Source organism: Athene noctua, chromosome 4 (assembly GCF_965140245.1).
Source record: "Athene noctua chromosome 4, bAthNoc1.hap1.1, whole genome shotgun sequence".
Taxonomy (NCBI): Eukaryota; Metazoa; Chordata; class Aves; order Strigiformes; family Strigidae; genus Athene; species Athene noctua.
In genome coordinates, this window is record NC_134040.1 from 76,111,236 (window position 1) to 76,126,590 (window position 15,355).

Sequence of the window (15,355 nt, forward strand, 5' to 3'; positions counted from 1 at the left end):
CATGCTTTAGGGTAGGCTTGCCGTGTATCTAAAAATTTGCAAGTGTGAGTAGGTTCCTGACAAATTTGCTTAGTCATATGGACCTAGCTAGCGCATATAACCAAGGTGACATCTTAACATCTTATTGTTAACAGATATAAACAACCTTTGCAAGATTGCTGGCATCTTTCACAGATTACTTTGAAAGCACATCTCGTTTCTTAAAAAAAAAAAAAAATCACTAAGGACGTTAAATATACAGCTCATGGTTTATAACTCAGAAGATAGCTAGTCCCATTAAATCTCTCACTGTGCACATGTGGCAGGCAGAAAAACACATTCAGAGCACACTGAACACATAGGTTAAATCATACATCATCTTGAAACAGGCCCCTAAGAACAGCTTTTATGTGGGTTTTGAGGAAGTAGTAATAACTATGAAATGCCTCCCCCCATCCAGTTCTTCAGGACAAATATGGGTAGTTCTTTAAAAGAGACGTTTTAACCATATTCACATCTGACATGTTACAAAATACTCTCCAATCAAGACACACTTTAAAAACAAATATTAAGTGGAATTATTAGGAAAAAGAACAAAATGTCATTGTGTCCCTACACATATATGTGGTGCCCCACATCCAGACTCCTGCGTGCACTCCTGGCTCTCCCCTCTCCTTGTTCTGTAGTCTTAAAGAGAATTAAGAAAGGTATGAAGTTAGATGATCAAAGGTAAGGAACAGCTTCATTACAAAAAGCAGGCTACATGAGTGAAGGTTCTTTAACCTGAAAAAGAACAATGGAGTAGGGGACTACATAAACCATAAGCATCATGGACAGAATTGTTCCCTGCCTTGTCCAGGACAAGAACTGGGGAAGTTTCATACATAATTAACAGGTGTCAGGCTCAAGACAAGCAAAAGGAATGGTTCTTTCGGTTTTGGGGCTTGATTGTTTTTTAAATTTACTATCACATATATTAAACAGAACATTCACTCAAAGCCAAACTTCTTGAAAGATGTTCATGTCAAAAGCTTCTGTGGGCTCAATAAACACCTGGATAACACATAGGAAAAGTCAACTGAAAGCTATTAAGAGAAAGCAAAAGAACACCCCACCCACACCTCATCATTTAAGGCAAGGAAGTCCACAAGCTGTCCTGCTGCCAGCAATCTGCAAGCAGGTAGTGACACTTTCCATTTCTTTGCTCAGAAGGGTGTTGTCAAGTAGGTCCTGTAATTTGTCAGGGCCTTGGATGGTAAAGGCATAAATAGAAAGAAAAGAAGTAGTTCAACCAAAAAACCTAAGAGGTACTGGAAGAGCCACAAGAGTGGCTGTGGCCAGGTGGATGTTGCCATGGTTGCCCATTCGCTACAAAAAACATGATGAGCTTGGGGACATTGTGAACATCCGATGCCAGCCGTTTGGCTTTCCAACCCAAGTCCCCATGGCCAAGGAATGAGCAGCAGGTACACGATCACACACAAGGGTTTCAGGGCTTCTCCTGAACATAGTGTGCGAGACAAAGGTGAAAAGACAAAGCAAGCAGAGTATGAATCTCCTCAGCTCTTTCCATGAGATGATCTGGGGACAAATCAGCCCGATGGTGCACAACAAGCCCCCCACAGGGGAATTAAGCAGGGCAGCTCACAGGACAGAGGATAAAAAAAAGAAACTTTTTGGGGCCAAGACTCAGCAGGCACTGTCATCTTGCAGGAAAAGACATGCCTGTGACCAAAGGGCAGCCTTCTCCTGGAAAGAACTGGGGACAACAAGGTGTGAGGGGGAAGGTGGACAGATTGCTCCTCATCATGTGCTGTGCATGAGGTTTCCAACATCACTAAGTCGTCCTCTGTCACATCAGAGGGGCACACTGTGCATGTTTAGTGGCTGTGCAGCAGCAGCAGCCCAACAAGCTTGCCCATGCTGGATACTGTTGAAAGTGGCATACGTGGCTAACCAGACATTTTATCTGACCAGGTACAACCATTGCTCTACTCTTACATGACTACTATATTCAAAATAAAATACCATAAGCCAACTAATCATGTAGTAAAGCAGCAACTTACAGGCTTAAGGGAAAAATAGAAATCATCTGCCTGTCGTAAGACATGAGGATTTGAAAATTTCATTAATTTTCTGAAACCGTTTGCTAAAATATCCAAAGAGTTTCATTACTACAAAGAACCTTTTTATGCTATTAATCCAGATTAGTAATGACTGCTCAGTTTTAAATTTGCCTAATTCTTTAGTTCTACCTGATGCAATAGAACAGCCTAATTCTTCCTTCCTTTGAAGCACAGTCCTGCCCTCTGGAAATCCTTCACTGCTCCTTCCCCTACTTTCTGCTCCAAGATCATGGCTCAGTGTGCATTTACTGCGTTATCAGCCTGTACACAGATATTTTGGAAAGGAAAGTACTCAGAACTCCTCTACAGCTTTTTACTCCTTTAATTTGTTTTTAGTGATTTGATTACCTGCTGGCCTGGACACCTGGAGAAAAAAAGAAGCAAGGTTCTCATTAATCCTAAAGATCCTCATCATCTTCACAGTTGATAAGAGAGAAATATGCAGCTCTTCTTGGGTAAGAAAAATAAAAGCATTTTTTCTTGCATTACTTTCCACACCTTTTAGTTGTACAGACTGCTTTTACTCTGAGTTGAGCACCACCATCTTGGAGGGACCTGGAACTGCAGAGACCATCCTTTATCAACCAATTTACCACTCTAAGGCAGCCTGATCTCAGTGTGAGTCCAAACTGTTCACCAAACCCACCTCCCTGAGCAGACACTGCAAATCCCCTCCTAGGAGGGGCCTGGACAATCTCATGTGCCCAGTACTATTAACATGGCATTCCTGGCAAGAAAAAGAAATTGCACTGAGGCATCCAGGAGGTGCCCGCCTGCTGTGCTCTGCTGAGCCACAAGAAGAGTTCAGAACTTTCCAAACTGTGCGTTCAAAAAAGTAAATTCTCATGTCTCAGGGTGCTCCTGGGAACACAAGGCAGAAGGCACAAACTCAGCATCACCAAGACTCTAGCAAGCGAGCAAGACGACCTTCAGAGAATGTGATATTGAGCCTAAATTCTTAGCTCCTGTTGCCTGGCAGTTTAGATGAAACCTCCATGAAATTTTACAAAGTAGACAGCCCAATACCCCCTACATTCAGTCACGTCAGTGGGATATTTAGCAGCTGTTAATATTCTTGAAAGCTGTGTCCTGTGGCCTGCACAACAGAGTTCTTGGTATTTTTAAATGAATACACGTTTTGCTCTTCTCTAGCCAGTCAGAAACACACCCAACTGGAAAGACAAAATAATTGTCCATTGCTATCTTCCTTCCTGGAAAAAATACTTCTCCATGTTTACTGAATCTCCTGTGATTCAACAGTGCAAGACTGCTGATTATTAACAAGATTGTCTTGCTTCCTACAAATCACAGAATATTTCAATATTAATGATATCAAGGAAATATTTTTTTAAAAAATCCTTACAGCAATGAGATAATGAAATCTTAACATGAGTACCTCGACATAAATGAATAAAATGAAACAAAGTAAATGGTCATGTTTGTACCACAGCAGCACTCTGCCTGTTATGCAAGATTTGCTGGGGACCGGGTGGGGTGAAGAGGAAGTTGAGGCTTCGTTTTAATTTGAAAACATCTGTCCCTAGGCAAGGGACAAACGTCAATAAGGCACTACTTCACAAGTTTATTTCTTAGTTTCCTTAGCTAATTACACTTATGGTTAATCTAACCATAGGTAACGATTCTATAAAAACGATCCAGTCTCCATCAAGAGTCTTGGTACTATTAAATTCACAGGCAAAGTATGTTTCTGTCAAGTGTATCCATGGCCAGTTACAAATATATATTTTACTCAAATTATTGAGGTTACATAAGTTTCCTTTTCTGCATTATTTCTAAGAAGAAATAGTAGGAAGAAATACTTCTCTAATAGCGGGGGTGCAAATAAGCAGAGATTTTATCCTCAGCAGTACACCAAATAAAGAACAATCCTTTTAGGGGTAGAAAATACAAACACTTTCACTGACTTCCAGTAAAACCTACTTTCATGGTATCCTCCTAGTCTCCAATTCACAGCAGCCACAAAGCTGTCACATAGTTTGCAATACTTCACAGTTGTTAGTCAAAAAGAATGATGAGTCAAGATTGTGGCGAATTCTCAGAGCTACAAAGCGAACATATTCAAAGAGAATAGATATTAAAAAAAAATAGTTCTCAAAATTACTTCAAACACTTGTGGCAAGAAATGCCCTCCCTATTTTTCTTAAGGAACAAACAAAACCAAAGCTGTTCAAGAGAATTTTGCCTTACATTTTTCTTCACTTCTCAGGCTTTCCTCATGTTTTAAAATCTTCAGAATTTTTTTCTTTCCCCATGTTGAGTTTTTTTTATATGCATATAGCATAAAGCGAGATCACCTATATGAACAGTTCCTGGAGCTCAACTGTGTTTGAGCATTTTCAAGCGCAGGTAATTGAGAATCCGAGCGCACAGAACCTGGTCTTGGTACTTATGAGCTCCACGAACAGAACAGGTTCATAGTAGTGTCCATTTGGGCTTATTCTGGGTCATGAGGGGCCCAGAGAATGGAGCTCATACACACTGCCCTCTCACTGCTGCCTCTGCAAAAATCGCATAAGATCAGGAATCCAGTTGACAGAGCAGGAATGCAGATCCCACCATCTGCAGACAGTACACCTCAAACAGCATCTACCAGCTTTTCTTCACATGATTGTGTTTATGAATCCCATACTTGCAGGGTAATGAGCATTAGTCACCTATTTGGAAAGGGGTGAACAGCTCTTACTTGAATCATAATAGAGCCCTGCTAATATTAACATTTGACCTGGAAACAATAAATACCTCAACCTCTAAAACTGCTGCTCTTTGTCTATCTAATGAGACTGTTCCTTGAGCAGACTGCAGAGGTTACTCAACCAGCTGGATCTCTCTTGGCCAATCTGAAACAAAAACACCCATGAAACAACCAACCAACCACAAATGTTTCATTGTCTACACAAACATGAGTTAAGTAGACAGCAGCTAACATGTGAAGCTTCACTTGGCCAGTTTTCTCTTGGGTCTAAACATTGTGACTGATACAGCAAGTACATTTTGGACAGCTGGAAGAGTCTACAACAAAACATTTGGTCTGCTGAATTCTGCAGTCAAAGAAAGTTGAAGGACAGTTAGAGTAGTTTTGCTTCTTCTGAATTATCTCTAATAGAACAGAACAGGACAGAATATTTCTGTTGAAAAGGACCTACAGCGATCATCTAGTCCAACGGACTGACCACTACAGGGCTGACCATAACTTAAAACATGTTCTTAAGGGCATTACCCAAATGCCTCAAACACTGACAGGCTTGGGGCATCGACCACCTCTCTAGGAAGCCTGTTCCAGTGTTTGACCACCATCTCAGTAATTAAATGCTTCCTAATGTCCATTCTAAACCTCCCCTGGAGCAGCTCCGAGCCATTCCCACACATCCTACCACTGGAGGGAGAAGAGCTCAGCACCTCCATCTCCATTTCCCCTCCTCAGGAAGCTGTAGAGAGCAGTGAGGTTGCCCCTCAGCCTCCTTTGCTCCAACCTAGACAAGTCCTTAGCAGCTCCTCACAGGACATACCTCCAGCCCTTTCAGCAGCTTTGTTGCCCTCCTGAACATCCCTCTTGAATTGTGGGGCCCAGAACTGCACGCAGTACTCAAGGTGAGGCCGCACCAAGGCTGAATACAGTGGGATAGCAGGGTATCTGTTGTTTCTGACAATCTTTACAAATCCCAGAAATTTTCACACATCCATGTACGGGTGTTGGGGAGGTTCCTACAGATCTCCTTTGGGGAAAAAAATGAAGAAATAACCAAATGCTATGTCTGTTCTCAGAAGCAATCCCTACTACTGAATTCCTATCTTCTCTCTCAACAGAACACAATTCTTAAATAAGTAAAATAATTAAAGCATTTAATGGCGTAAAGGATTTTGCTCTAGATACCAGATTCCTAAAATGACTTATTTCACAATGCTGCCACAACTAGGTAGGAGTAACACAGGGGATGCCACACCTGTGACACCAGAGAGAAACACCCATGTCCTCTGCTCCCCAGCAGCCTTCTGGTGTCTTCCAAGAATTTCCCAATTCTTTTCCAGTATTTTTCCCTTGTCCGGGATTATAAATTCTGCTCTATTCAATAAGGAACCTTCAACAGTTTTTGAGCTGCATCCTTGAGGTCAGGCTATCTGTAAATTGTAATCAAGTAGGTGAAGCCAGTACAGAGTATACAGGGTTCAAGGTGATGGCAGTATCAGATAATTAATGTCATTAACTTCCCCAAGCAATCACTTTTCATTGACATTAACCATAATCAGGATCCCAAAAATTTCCTGCAAGAAGATGTATTGCCTTAGTAACTACATCCAGGAAGATAACATATTCACCCATACTCAGGAAAGACTACAATATAGCCAAAATATACCAACTGCTACTGTTTTTTTTTTCCCTTCAATTATCAGAAGGAGTTTTTCCTGCGTTTTCTCCTCTTCTCCCAAAGAACACCACTCCTCTTTGCAAAATAGGAGCATCTTCCCAAAATATTCATTCACTCCACTGGCAATTGCAGTCTCTAAATTTTTGTAAGCAGTTATAGCCATCTTAGACAAGTCAGCAAATGTCAAAAGAAAAAACAAATTACTGCAAAGCTAGAGGGATTGTTTTACAATTATTACAATGGAAGAGCGGAAGAATAAATGACTTACAGTTTAGCTATTTCTTAACTAAAGTCTGAAGTGTAACAGGGGAAAAAAATACAGTAACATATAAATATTAAGTCATCAGAAAAACTTCTGGTGACAGATAAACACAAAACAAAAAAACCAAGTTGACAAATTCATATACAATAGGAATTCAACAAACAATCCCCCACGGGTGCCTTAAGCTATCAATGTTTTAAATTAAAATTCTGTTGCAATTTATGCAGCCATTAGTGCATTTGAAGCAGATACAAATAAAGATGGAGGGGAACTTGGTATTACCTATCACTCAGGTTAGAAGCAAGGTGGAATTAGGGGGGTAAAAAAAAGGTATTGAATGTTTATAATAGATAATGAAAACAATCATACATATCCTACTCACTAAGCAAAACCCAATACCTTACCAGACAAAACTCTTAAGAAACAGCTTAGACTTTGAGAGAGCTTACATCTTTCAAATAACAACCTTGCCTGGAATTTCTTATAGTTCCTTCTACAAACAGCTGTAGCACATTTTGTACATTAAAGAAGGATATTAAACTTGATAGGATACCAGTCTGACTTCAGTTGGATTCCTTTTGTTCCAAGCATTTTGTTTTAATGAATCACTGACCACATTCAAAAAAGTAGCAGCTGAAAATGAGGTTCTAGACAGACTTCCTATCCTGGATGCAGGGTATCAATGGAAGACGATTTATACCATCACTCTCGGGTACAACAGCCTAAAGAACAAGTCTTGGTTTGGGTTTACTAAAATAACTGGACACACCCCCTTGAAGAACATGGACAAGTTTAAACATACACTGAACCTAAGTGAGCGTAAAAATAATATTTTTGATTGGATGTTTCTGTAGACCTGAAAACACTGGTTAAGTGTTCAGAGTGATCCCTAAAGCTTTAGAACCTTCAGAAGTGCAGTTATTTGTCAGCAGCAATGCCGTGAAATCCTTCACAGGCACACAAGTGTGCTTATACAAGATACCCAGGAATGCACATGCCTACACTGAGAACTAGAAAGTGACATGAGCTCTTAGAGCTTAGTATTGTACTCCATTCACACAAAAGGCTATGCCAAAGTTCAATAATTATGTTTGCAGAAGCATTGCTTAGACTTCATTATAGGTTCTATCACATTACTTATGTTCATCCCATTGTATCTGATACAAATTGTGCAACTACAAAAAGACAGCATCTTTCTCTGTGTGCGTGTCTGAAAAAAGAGCGGCTACACACATGTGAAAAGGAAAGTTGCAGCAAACAAAACAGCAACAGCAGAAAAAATAACATTCTCCCTACCCACTCAGTTTAGCACTGCTTGAATACCAGGAGTAAGGTTTATGCTGTTTTCAGAGCAGATAACCTGGCCTCATCTCTCACCAGTGCATGTAACATCACAATGTAGAGTAAGGTACACTTCATAAACATAAGCTGGCTATAAAATAGATGCGTTTGAGATTACACCGTCAGGATAGAGTGACAGGACGAAAGCCCAGGAATTGACACACTGCTTTTACTCACTCCCACACGAACAGCATTTAAATTCCATTAACCATCAACTAGTAGCATTTTACAATTAGGTCTGATTTAAAATAATTCTTAAATAATAATAATAAAAAGGTATCTCTCAGATGAGGTAGCATCCAAGATAAACAGAGCTCAAGTAAGCATACCTGTTTTAACTGAAAAAGCAAATCACAGAATCCCAGCACAAAGACTGTCCTGTACTTTACTGCTGTCTGCGTAAAGAGGTCCCAATGCCACTTTCAGGGATGCACTTCAGAACAGGCAAATACATTTTCATTTGTTATTCCCATTCTAATACAAAACTAAGAATCCTTGCATAAATAGAGTCTTAGACCTCTTAGCACCACGTGGGACAACTGACCAGGACTGCTTTTGCATATTCTCATAATCCTACATGTTTGACTATGCCACAAAATGAAGGTGCAGCTTCGGCAAACCCTCTCAGCTGTGCGGCTTCTTTCCAGTTATTGTCACCATAGCACTGTCACCATTGTTGTTACCATAATAACCTCCTCCCACTATTGTTACCCTATTACCATTAATTCAGTCTAGGTACGTGCTACTGTCACACTTTCATTTCAATATCCTAAGAAGTTATTTATGCCCAGAATGCCTGTGTGGTCCCTCCAGTTCATTTTGAAACTTTCAACAAACAAACAGTAAAGAATTATTTTTATTTATTTATTCATTTCAAATACTTTGCCCTCCCAGGTAGGCAGCATATACTCACTGCACGTTCCCAATTCAAAGCTACCTAAAGAACAAGAGCCAGAGCCTAAACACATTATAAGGGTTATTGAAATATTCATAGACAGTACAAGGAGCTAAAGTTTCAAGTTGCTGGTGTCACGAAACTACTCACCCTGTCCTTGCTGCAGCTGCTCGAGCATCCCTGTTGGGCAGCGGGGCCCTACCAAACCGCGGGCACTCCGGGGGCAGGAGGGCTCATTCCCCCGGTCTCAGCTCAAGCAGAACCGAAATACCAGGTTGTCTTCCGCGGCAGGGAGGGAGAGAGGGAGGGAGGGAGGGAAGGAGCCGGGGGCCGCCCAGCCTCCTGCCTGCGGGGAGAGGCGGGGTGCGGCTGCGAAGGGGGTCGCCTCCTCGGGGCACCCCCCCTGTACTGCAGGAAACCCGAAAGAAGTGATTTACGGGCAGAATTCATTCCCATCCCACTGAGCAGATGGTTCAGCTGAAAAGTATTAATCTGGGCCCCATAAACAATGAACTTTACCCTTAAGGCTAAAAAAAAATAAATAAGGGGGGGGGGGGGGGGGAGGCAGTGTTGCACAAGTTTATCAGTGCCCACTTGCTGCAGAACATGCCCTTGCAAGAGCTGTGTATGAAGAACTACTGCTATTTATATCTGCAATGCTTCCAAGCTGCTGCAAATCTCTAGGACAAGATTAATGCAGAACGCTTACTCACCTGCATAAAAACACATTACCCTAATTTTCTGCCCAGCTTTTCCTCCTATGTTGGAGTATCCTCAACTCCATCCACACTTTTAAAAATGCTTCTAAAGCTGAAGTTCTTAAAATAGTAAAGAGAAATAAATATATTGTGTAAAGAGCTGACCCAAAAGGCTGTATGACCTGCACTTAGACATCAGTTTAACATGCAGCAGTATGGCATGTGGATGGAAAGTAAAAACAGCGGAAGCATAACATCTATGAGCACAAACTCAAGTGATCCCACATTTTTCACTGAAATGAAGAAAGTTCAAGCAGCTTACTTTTTACTGACAATATAATCATATATTCCTTCAAACAATTACTTACAGTTTACTTATTTAATCCTTTCATAATTACTTCAGACATTCACCTCAACATTCTTTCATCACAGGAACAAATATGCACAGTACTTGCTCACTCATACAGTTCCAGCAAAAGCAACACACTCACAGCTAAAGACTTCCAACATGACTAAGTCTGTTTGGTTCCAGAGTCATTCTCTCTCTTTCTCTCTCTCTCTCTCTCTCTCTCTCCCCTACTCAGTAGTAGTCAGACACAAAAACATTTTTCGGTTAACATGCTTAACACATGCTATCCCATTCACTTCCCCGTCTCTTGACTTTTCTTCCTTCGGTTTGCTGACAGTACCCCTTTCTCCAGGGAGCACTTGCACTTCTGCACAATGCACTACAGTGGCAGCTCCCAAAAACTTTGAGAGTTCTTCAAGAAACCAAGTGACTGTCCACAACATGTGCATGGGAACATACAACATCACTTAGGAAAATATCTTCACTATCAGCTGTTCTCCTAAGTGTAAAAAACACGCACCATGCTTCAGTTTGGAATCTTTCTACCTTTTCAGCATAAGCTATTCCGAGGCTTTACAACTCAAATGCAAGTTGCACCCAGTAAATAACTGACTTACAGTCACGGGCTAGAAAGAGTTAAGGTATTTTTACCCTTCACTAAGTTCTGTGTTTTTTTTATATACAGTTTAAGTGATAAGTGACCAGTTGAATTGGGTTTTGTTCTAATTTTCAAATACTTAAGTTTGACAAATACTTTATAAACATTTGAGCAATATGATCACTGATAGCATATTAGCATTAAGAACACTGCAATGTAAGTATTCAGCAGTAATTAAAATATTTTAAGAGAGACTACAGTATACTCAGTAAACTTTTCCATGCAGAATATTATTTGAAAAGCACGAATTCTGTGACCAATGTATGGTCTACAACAGTTTGAATACCTGAAATAAGCACAGCTACCCTGTAGCTGTACACAGTGTGTACACTACCAAAACTTGACTTCCCATGTAGTTACAGTAAAATCTCTCAAACTTCTATTCAGTAAAACAAACAGCATAGGAAAAAAAAAATATCAGAATATCAACTTAATTTTTAATCCACACGCTTCCCTCCCTGCTCCATACCGAAATGAATAATGAATGAGCCGGGTCACGATTGCTTTCAGTAAGTATGTCAGAAATCTTCAAAACAATGAGATGAGGGCAAGAGTCGTTATAAGCTCAGACATCAAAGATGTTTCTAGTAATGCCACATGCTTATACAACCACATACTATGCATCAGCATACCAGGAACTGCAAAACCACAAGTACCAAAGGTACTTGAATTCTACATTACGAAACTTCCTATGCAAACACAAATTAACACAGAATTGTAAGTATTTGTGACTGGAATCTGAGAATTTCAGCCCAACCTTCACCGTGCGCCTGGGCGGAATGAAAATTTTCGGGCTCGAGCGTCACCTTACATCTCCCGTCAACCCTATCACGCAGCAGCGGCTCCTCCAAAGTGTCAGGAACTCCAAGAGACTTCCCAACAAATGGAAAGTCTTGTGTTTTGTCACCGTCCCCCCACACCTCCCTCGCCGCTTCGTTCCCGTGCGGAGCTGCTCCTCGGGGTGCTTCTCAGCCTCACCTCCGCGCCCCCCGGCCTGCCCGCCGCAGGACCCCGCAGCTTCGCCCCGCCGGGGCAGCCCCCGGTTACCCGCGGCCCGGCCCCGGGGAGCGCCCGGCTGCCAGCGCCAGCACCGGCTGAAGCCCGCGGGTCGCTGCCCTGGCCCAGCTCGGCGGCAAACAGCGGGGCCGGGACCAGGGCCGGGGCCGGGACCGGGACCAGGGCCGCTCCCCAGCGGGCAGCCCCAGCGCCGGGGTAGGAGCAGAGCCCTTGGGCCGCCTCTGCCCATCAGGTGTTTTGCGTTTCTTTGTAAACAGCTGCTCCCCGGGCGACCTCTCATCCAGCAACCCTGAAAACCCAGACCATTTTCTTCCCCCGCCCCCCCTCCTTAAACAAATTCTTCTCCCACTTTAAAAGAGCACCCCCCCTTCCCCCCCTCAACTTAAAAAGGCTTCTCCCAAACATTTATCTCGGGGGGGCTTCTAGGCGGTCCGTTCAAACGGCCTCGGAGCCGCACGGATGCCCGGAGGGGCGAGCCGGCATCCCCCGCGGGGGCACGGGCTTACCTTGGCCTCCCCCACGTCGGGCTCCTCCTCGTAGTAGCCCTGCCCGGACTCGTAGGCGGCGGCGGCGGCCGGCTGCCGGGGTCCCAGGAGCACGGCGCCGGCAGCAAGGCAGCAACCCAGGGAGAGCACCTCCAGCAAGTGCATCGTGCAAAGATGGCAGGGCGGGAGCGGAGCGGGGCCGCGGGGCAGCTGGAGGAACGCGGGCGAAATTATGAGGCTCCTTCTCTTCCTCTCCCCCCTCTTCTATAGCCGTCCTCTCCCCCCTCCCTCCCCTCGCAATATCCAAAGCAGTAAAATCCGCGGGATGCAGAAGATGCGGTAGCAGCAGCAGATCCTAGACGCCTGCAGGGGAGTTGCCAACTTTCCCAGCCGCTTTGCAAATTCTCACCGAAGTTATCCGGAGTTTGCCAGGTAAAAAACCCACCAGGAAACCGGACATCCGAGGCCGCGCGCACTCAGGAGCCGGGGAGGTGGAAAGCGCAGAGGAGGAGGAGGAGGGAAGGGAAGGGAAGGAGGGAGAGCCCGAGAGCGAGCGGCAGAGCGGGACGGAGCAGCCGCTCGCACCCGGGGAGCTCCCTTCGCCCTCCCGCGCCGTTCCGCGCCGCTCCGCCCGCCGCGGAGGTCGCTCCGGACGCCTGTCAGCGGCAGCGCGGCCGGGGGGTGCGCGGCGCCTGGGGCTGCGCGGCGGCGGGGGCCGCGCATGGCGAAAGCGCCCTCTGCCTGCGCCTCTGCGCGGCGAGGGCGGCCGCCGGCGGCCTTCCTCCTCCTCCTCCTCCTCGTCCTGCCACGGCTCCCGCTGCCGCTGCGGCGCCGCCTGCCGCTGGCGCCCGGGGGCGCGGATCGCGGCCGCCCTGCGCACCCCGGAGGGGCAGCGGCGGTCCCGCCCCGAGCCCCGCGAAGATGGAGCCTGCGGCTGGTCCCAGCCCCGAGGGGAAGGCAAAGGGCCCGGCCCGTGGCCTTCGGCTCTGAAACCACCGGGTGAAGCGGGGTAAAACGCCCGCGGAGCCCGCCTGCAGTCGTGCAAGAAAGTTTCTATTGATCCTAATCAGTTAACTTGTCGAGCCGTGATGGCAGCTCTACTTGAAAGAGCAGAGCAGGCTTCTAGCTTCTTTTGGCCAAACAGAAAAGATTTTGCCATTTTAGAAAGAGAGCACTCCAGCTAGTGCCATATTTATTTGTAGCCTTCTTATCAATGACATCTTGGAGCCATCTTCGAACCCCATTCGGAGCCCTAAATTCAAAAGAGCCTAGATACTAGCTAGTTACACTGTAACTGTGATTAAAAAATAAATTTTAAAAAGTCAAACAGTAAAACCAAAAGAGATTGCACATTACTAACAAAGTAACACACTACAGCCTGCTCAAATCACAGTTATGCAAAAGGAAGAAGTTCTATTCCCTGTACTATTATTTTCCCTCAATGTGAACAGCATTATTGAGCCTTGTGTAAATATTTAGAAAGCTTTTCAAACTATTCTGCATCACTTGGATACATCTTCTGGTTGCAAGACTGTATGGGAACAAACTGTGGGGGCAGATCCCTGACTGCCTTCTCTGGATGCTGGCAGTCTGCTCGTGTTACACTGCTCACACTTAGGTCACTAGTCAGGAAATGACATTATGGGGTTATGCATAAAGGTGTCTAGCAGGCCTTCAGGTACCTCCTGTTCTTTTTGAATTATTTCTTATAATTTTCAGGATGGTATCTCAGCTTGTTGATACACAGATAAAGGAAGTAATCACTTCATTTGCAATCACAATCAGAAATCTAAAGTTTAAATACAGCTGCATTTTAAAAGTTTTTATAGTTACTAGAAAGTTATTAAAGCACTAATGATTTTTTACATCTTCATAACACAGTAAAGCAATGAAGCAAAGACAATGGTAGAAGTTAAGCAGAACAGCTATGAAAATATAAAATAGCGTACATAAATTAAGAAGGCTATTGTTCTTCAGTGGACCCTTGCCGCGCTGCAGATCAAAGCACAGGATTAAAGCCTGAAGAGAGCATAGTCTAGGATGCAAAACCCATCTAAACAGAAATACTGCATTACTGATTGGCATTTAAACATGTTTAAACCTCTCAGAAACATCACAGACTTGTGTAGAAAGCAAGTTCTTTTGCAGCATGTTAATAAAACCCACCTGACAAATCATGCACAGATAATATTATTTCAATAACTGAGTGCCATGCAAGGAGCACCTTCCTGTAACTAAATCACAAAACAGGATGGAACATACCACTCCTGCTGTGCCATCATAATATTATCTGGCTTCATTATTTATTTCCCCAGTTCCCCAGCACTTTCATTCTGTCCCTTTCACACACATACACCCCCCCACCTCCCAATTCATAGAACATCCATCACAGGATCAAAGGCTTTTATGTGAGAGAGCATTTCCACCAACTGCTCTGTATAGCAAGTTTAAAGTGGCATAAGAAAGCTAGTAATCATAGTCATAGTGTCTCAAGTCACAGTCTAACCATAAGGTTTTTAAAATAAAGTAGTTGAAATCTATGATACAAAGAAATAAATAGTTCATTGGCTCTGAGACACTTTTAAGGTTTTCCTCAATTCAGGCTGTATTTCTTTCCATCCCATAAAAGATGCCTAATTTAAAGGTTTGCTGATTAAAAAATTTTTTTCTACTTTCCCCATCACCTAATGATTAATATTCCTCCTCTTGTCTTCAAATTAAGCAGATATCAGACTACTGGACAACTAAAGTTCTTAGAGGCACTCAGACAGTGAACTGACCTTATAAACACAAGTGACTAAAGAAATATCCCTAATAGCGTGGAGATACAGGCCTAGATCTTGCCCTGTTATGTTTCAATGGCAATGATAGCTACTATTGAAAAACAAAGAAATTTTTTATGTTAGATGTATGATTCCTTCAAATGAATTATCTTGATGTTGTTTTAAAATAATATTTAAAAAATCCAAACCCCATTATATGTCCAAGTTGGTGTGACATACATCTGTCAAGCACATTCCTCTCCTGTGTCAAGATGTACCTGGTATATTTCTTTCTGATACACTCTACTTCTGAAACATGGTACCTGTTTCCTATCTCCATTCATTAGCAGTACGAAAAGTCAGAGAGGAAGCACTACTGGAAATGTGAGCTGAGACTG

The 15,355-nt window shown here is 43.4% G+C and overlaps 1 protein-coding gene across 3 annotated transcripts in view; it reads right to left on the reverse strand.

Annotated features, from left to right (window-relative positions):
• The window catches only part of VEGFC (vascular endothelial growth factor C), a 173,567-nt gene that overhangs the window by 72,833 nt on the left and 85,379 nt on the right, over window positions 1–15,355 (reverse strand). The window contains exon 1 of one of the 3 annotated variants that reach the window (XM_074904091.1): window positions 12,217–12,678. The exons of 1 other annotated variant lie outside the window; for it this stretch is intronic. In XM_074904091.1, the coding sequence (XP_074760192.1) occupies window positions 12,217–12,360 (144 nt within the window). In that variant the 5' untranslated portion in view covers window positions 12,361–12,678. Of the gene's footprint in view, window positions 1–9,138; window positions 9,253–12,216; window positions 12,679–15,355 lie in introns of those variants that run through there. One more of the 3 variants, XM_074904092.1, reaches the window with a different exon arrangement.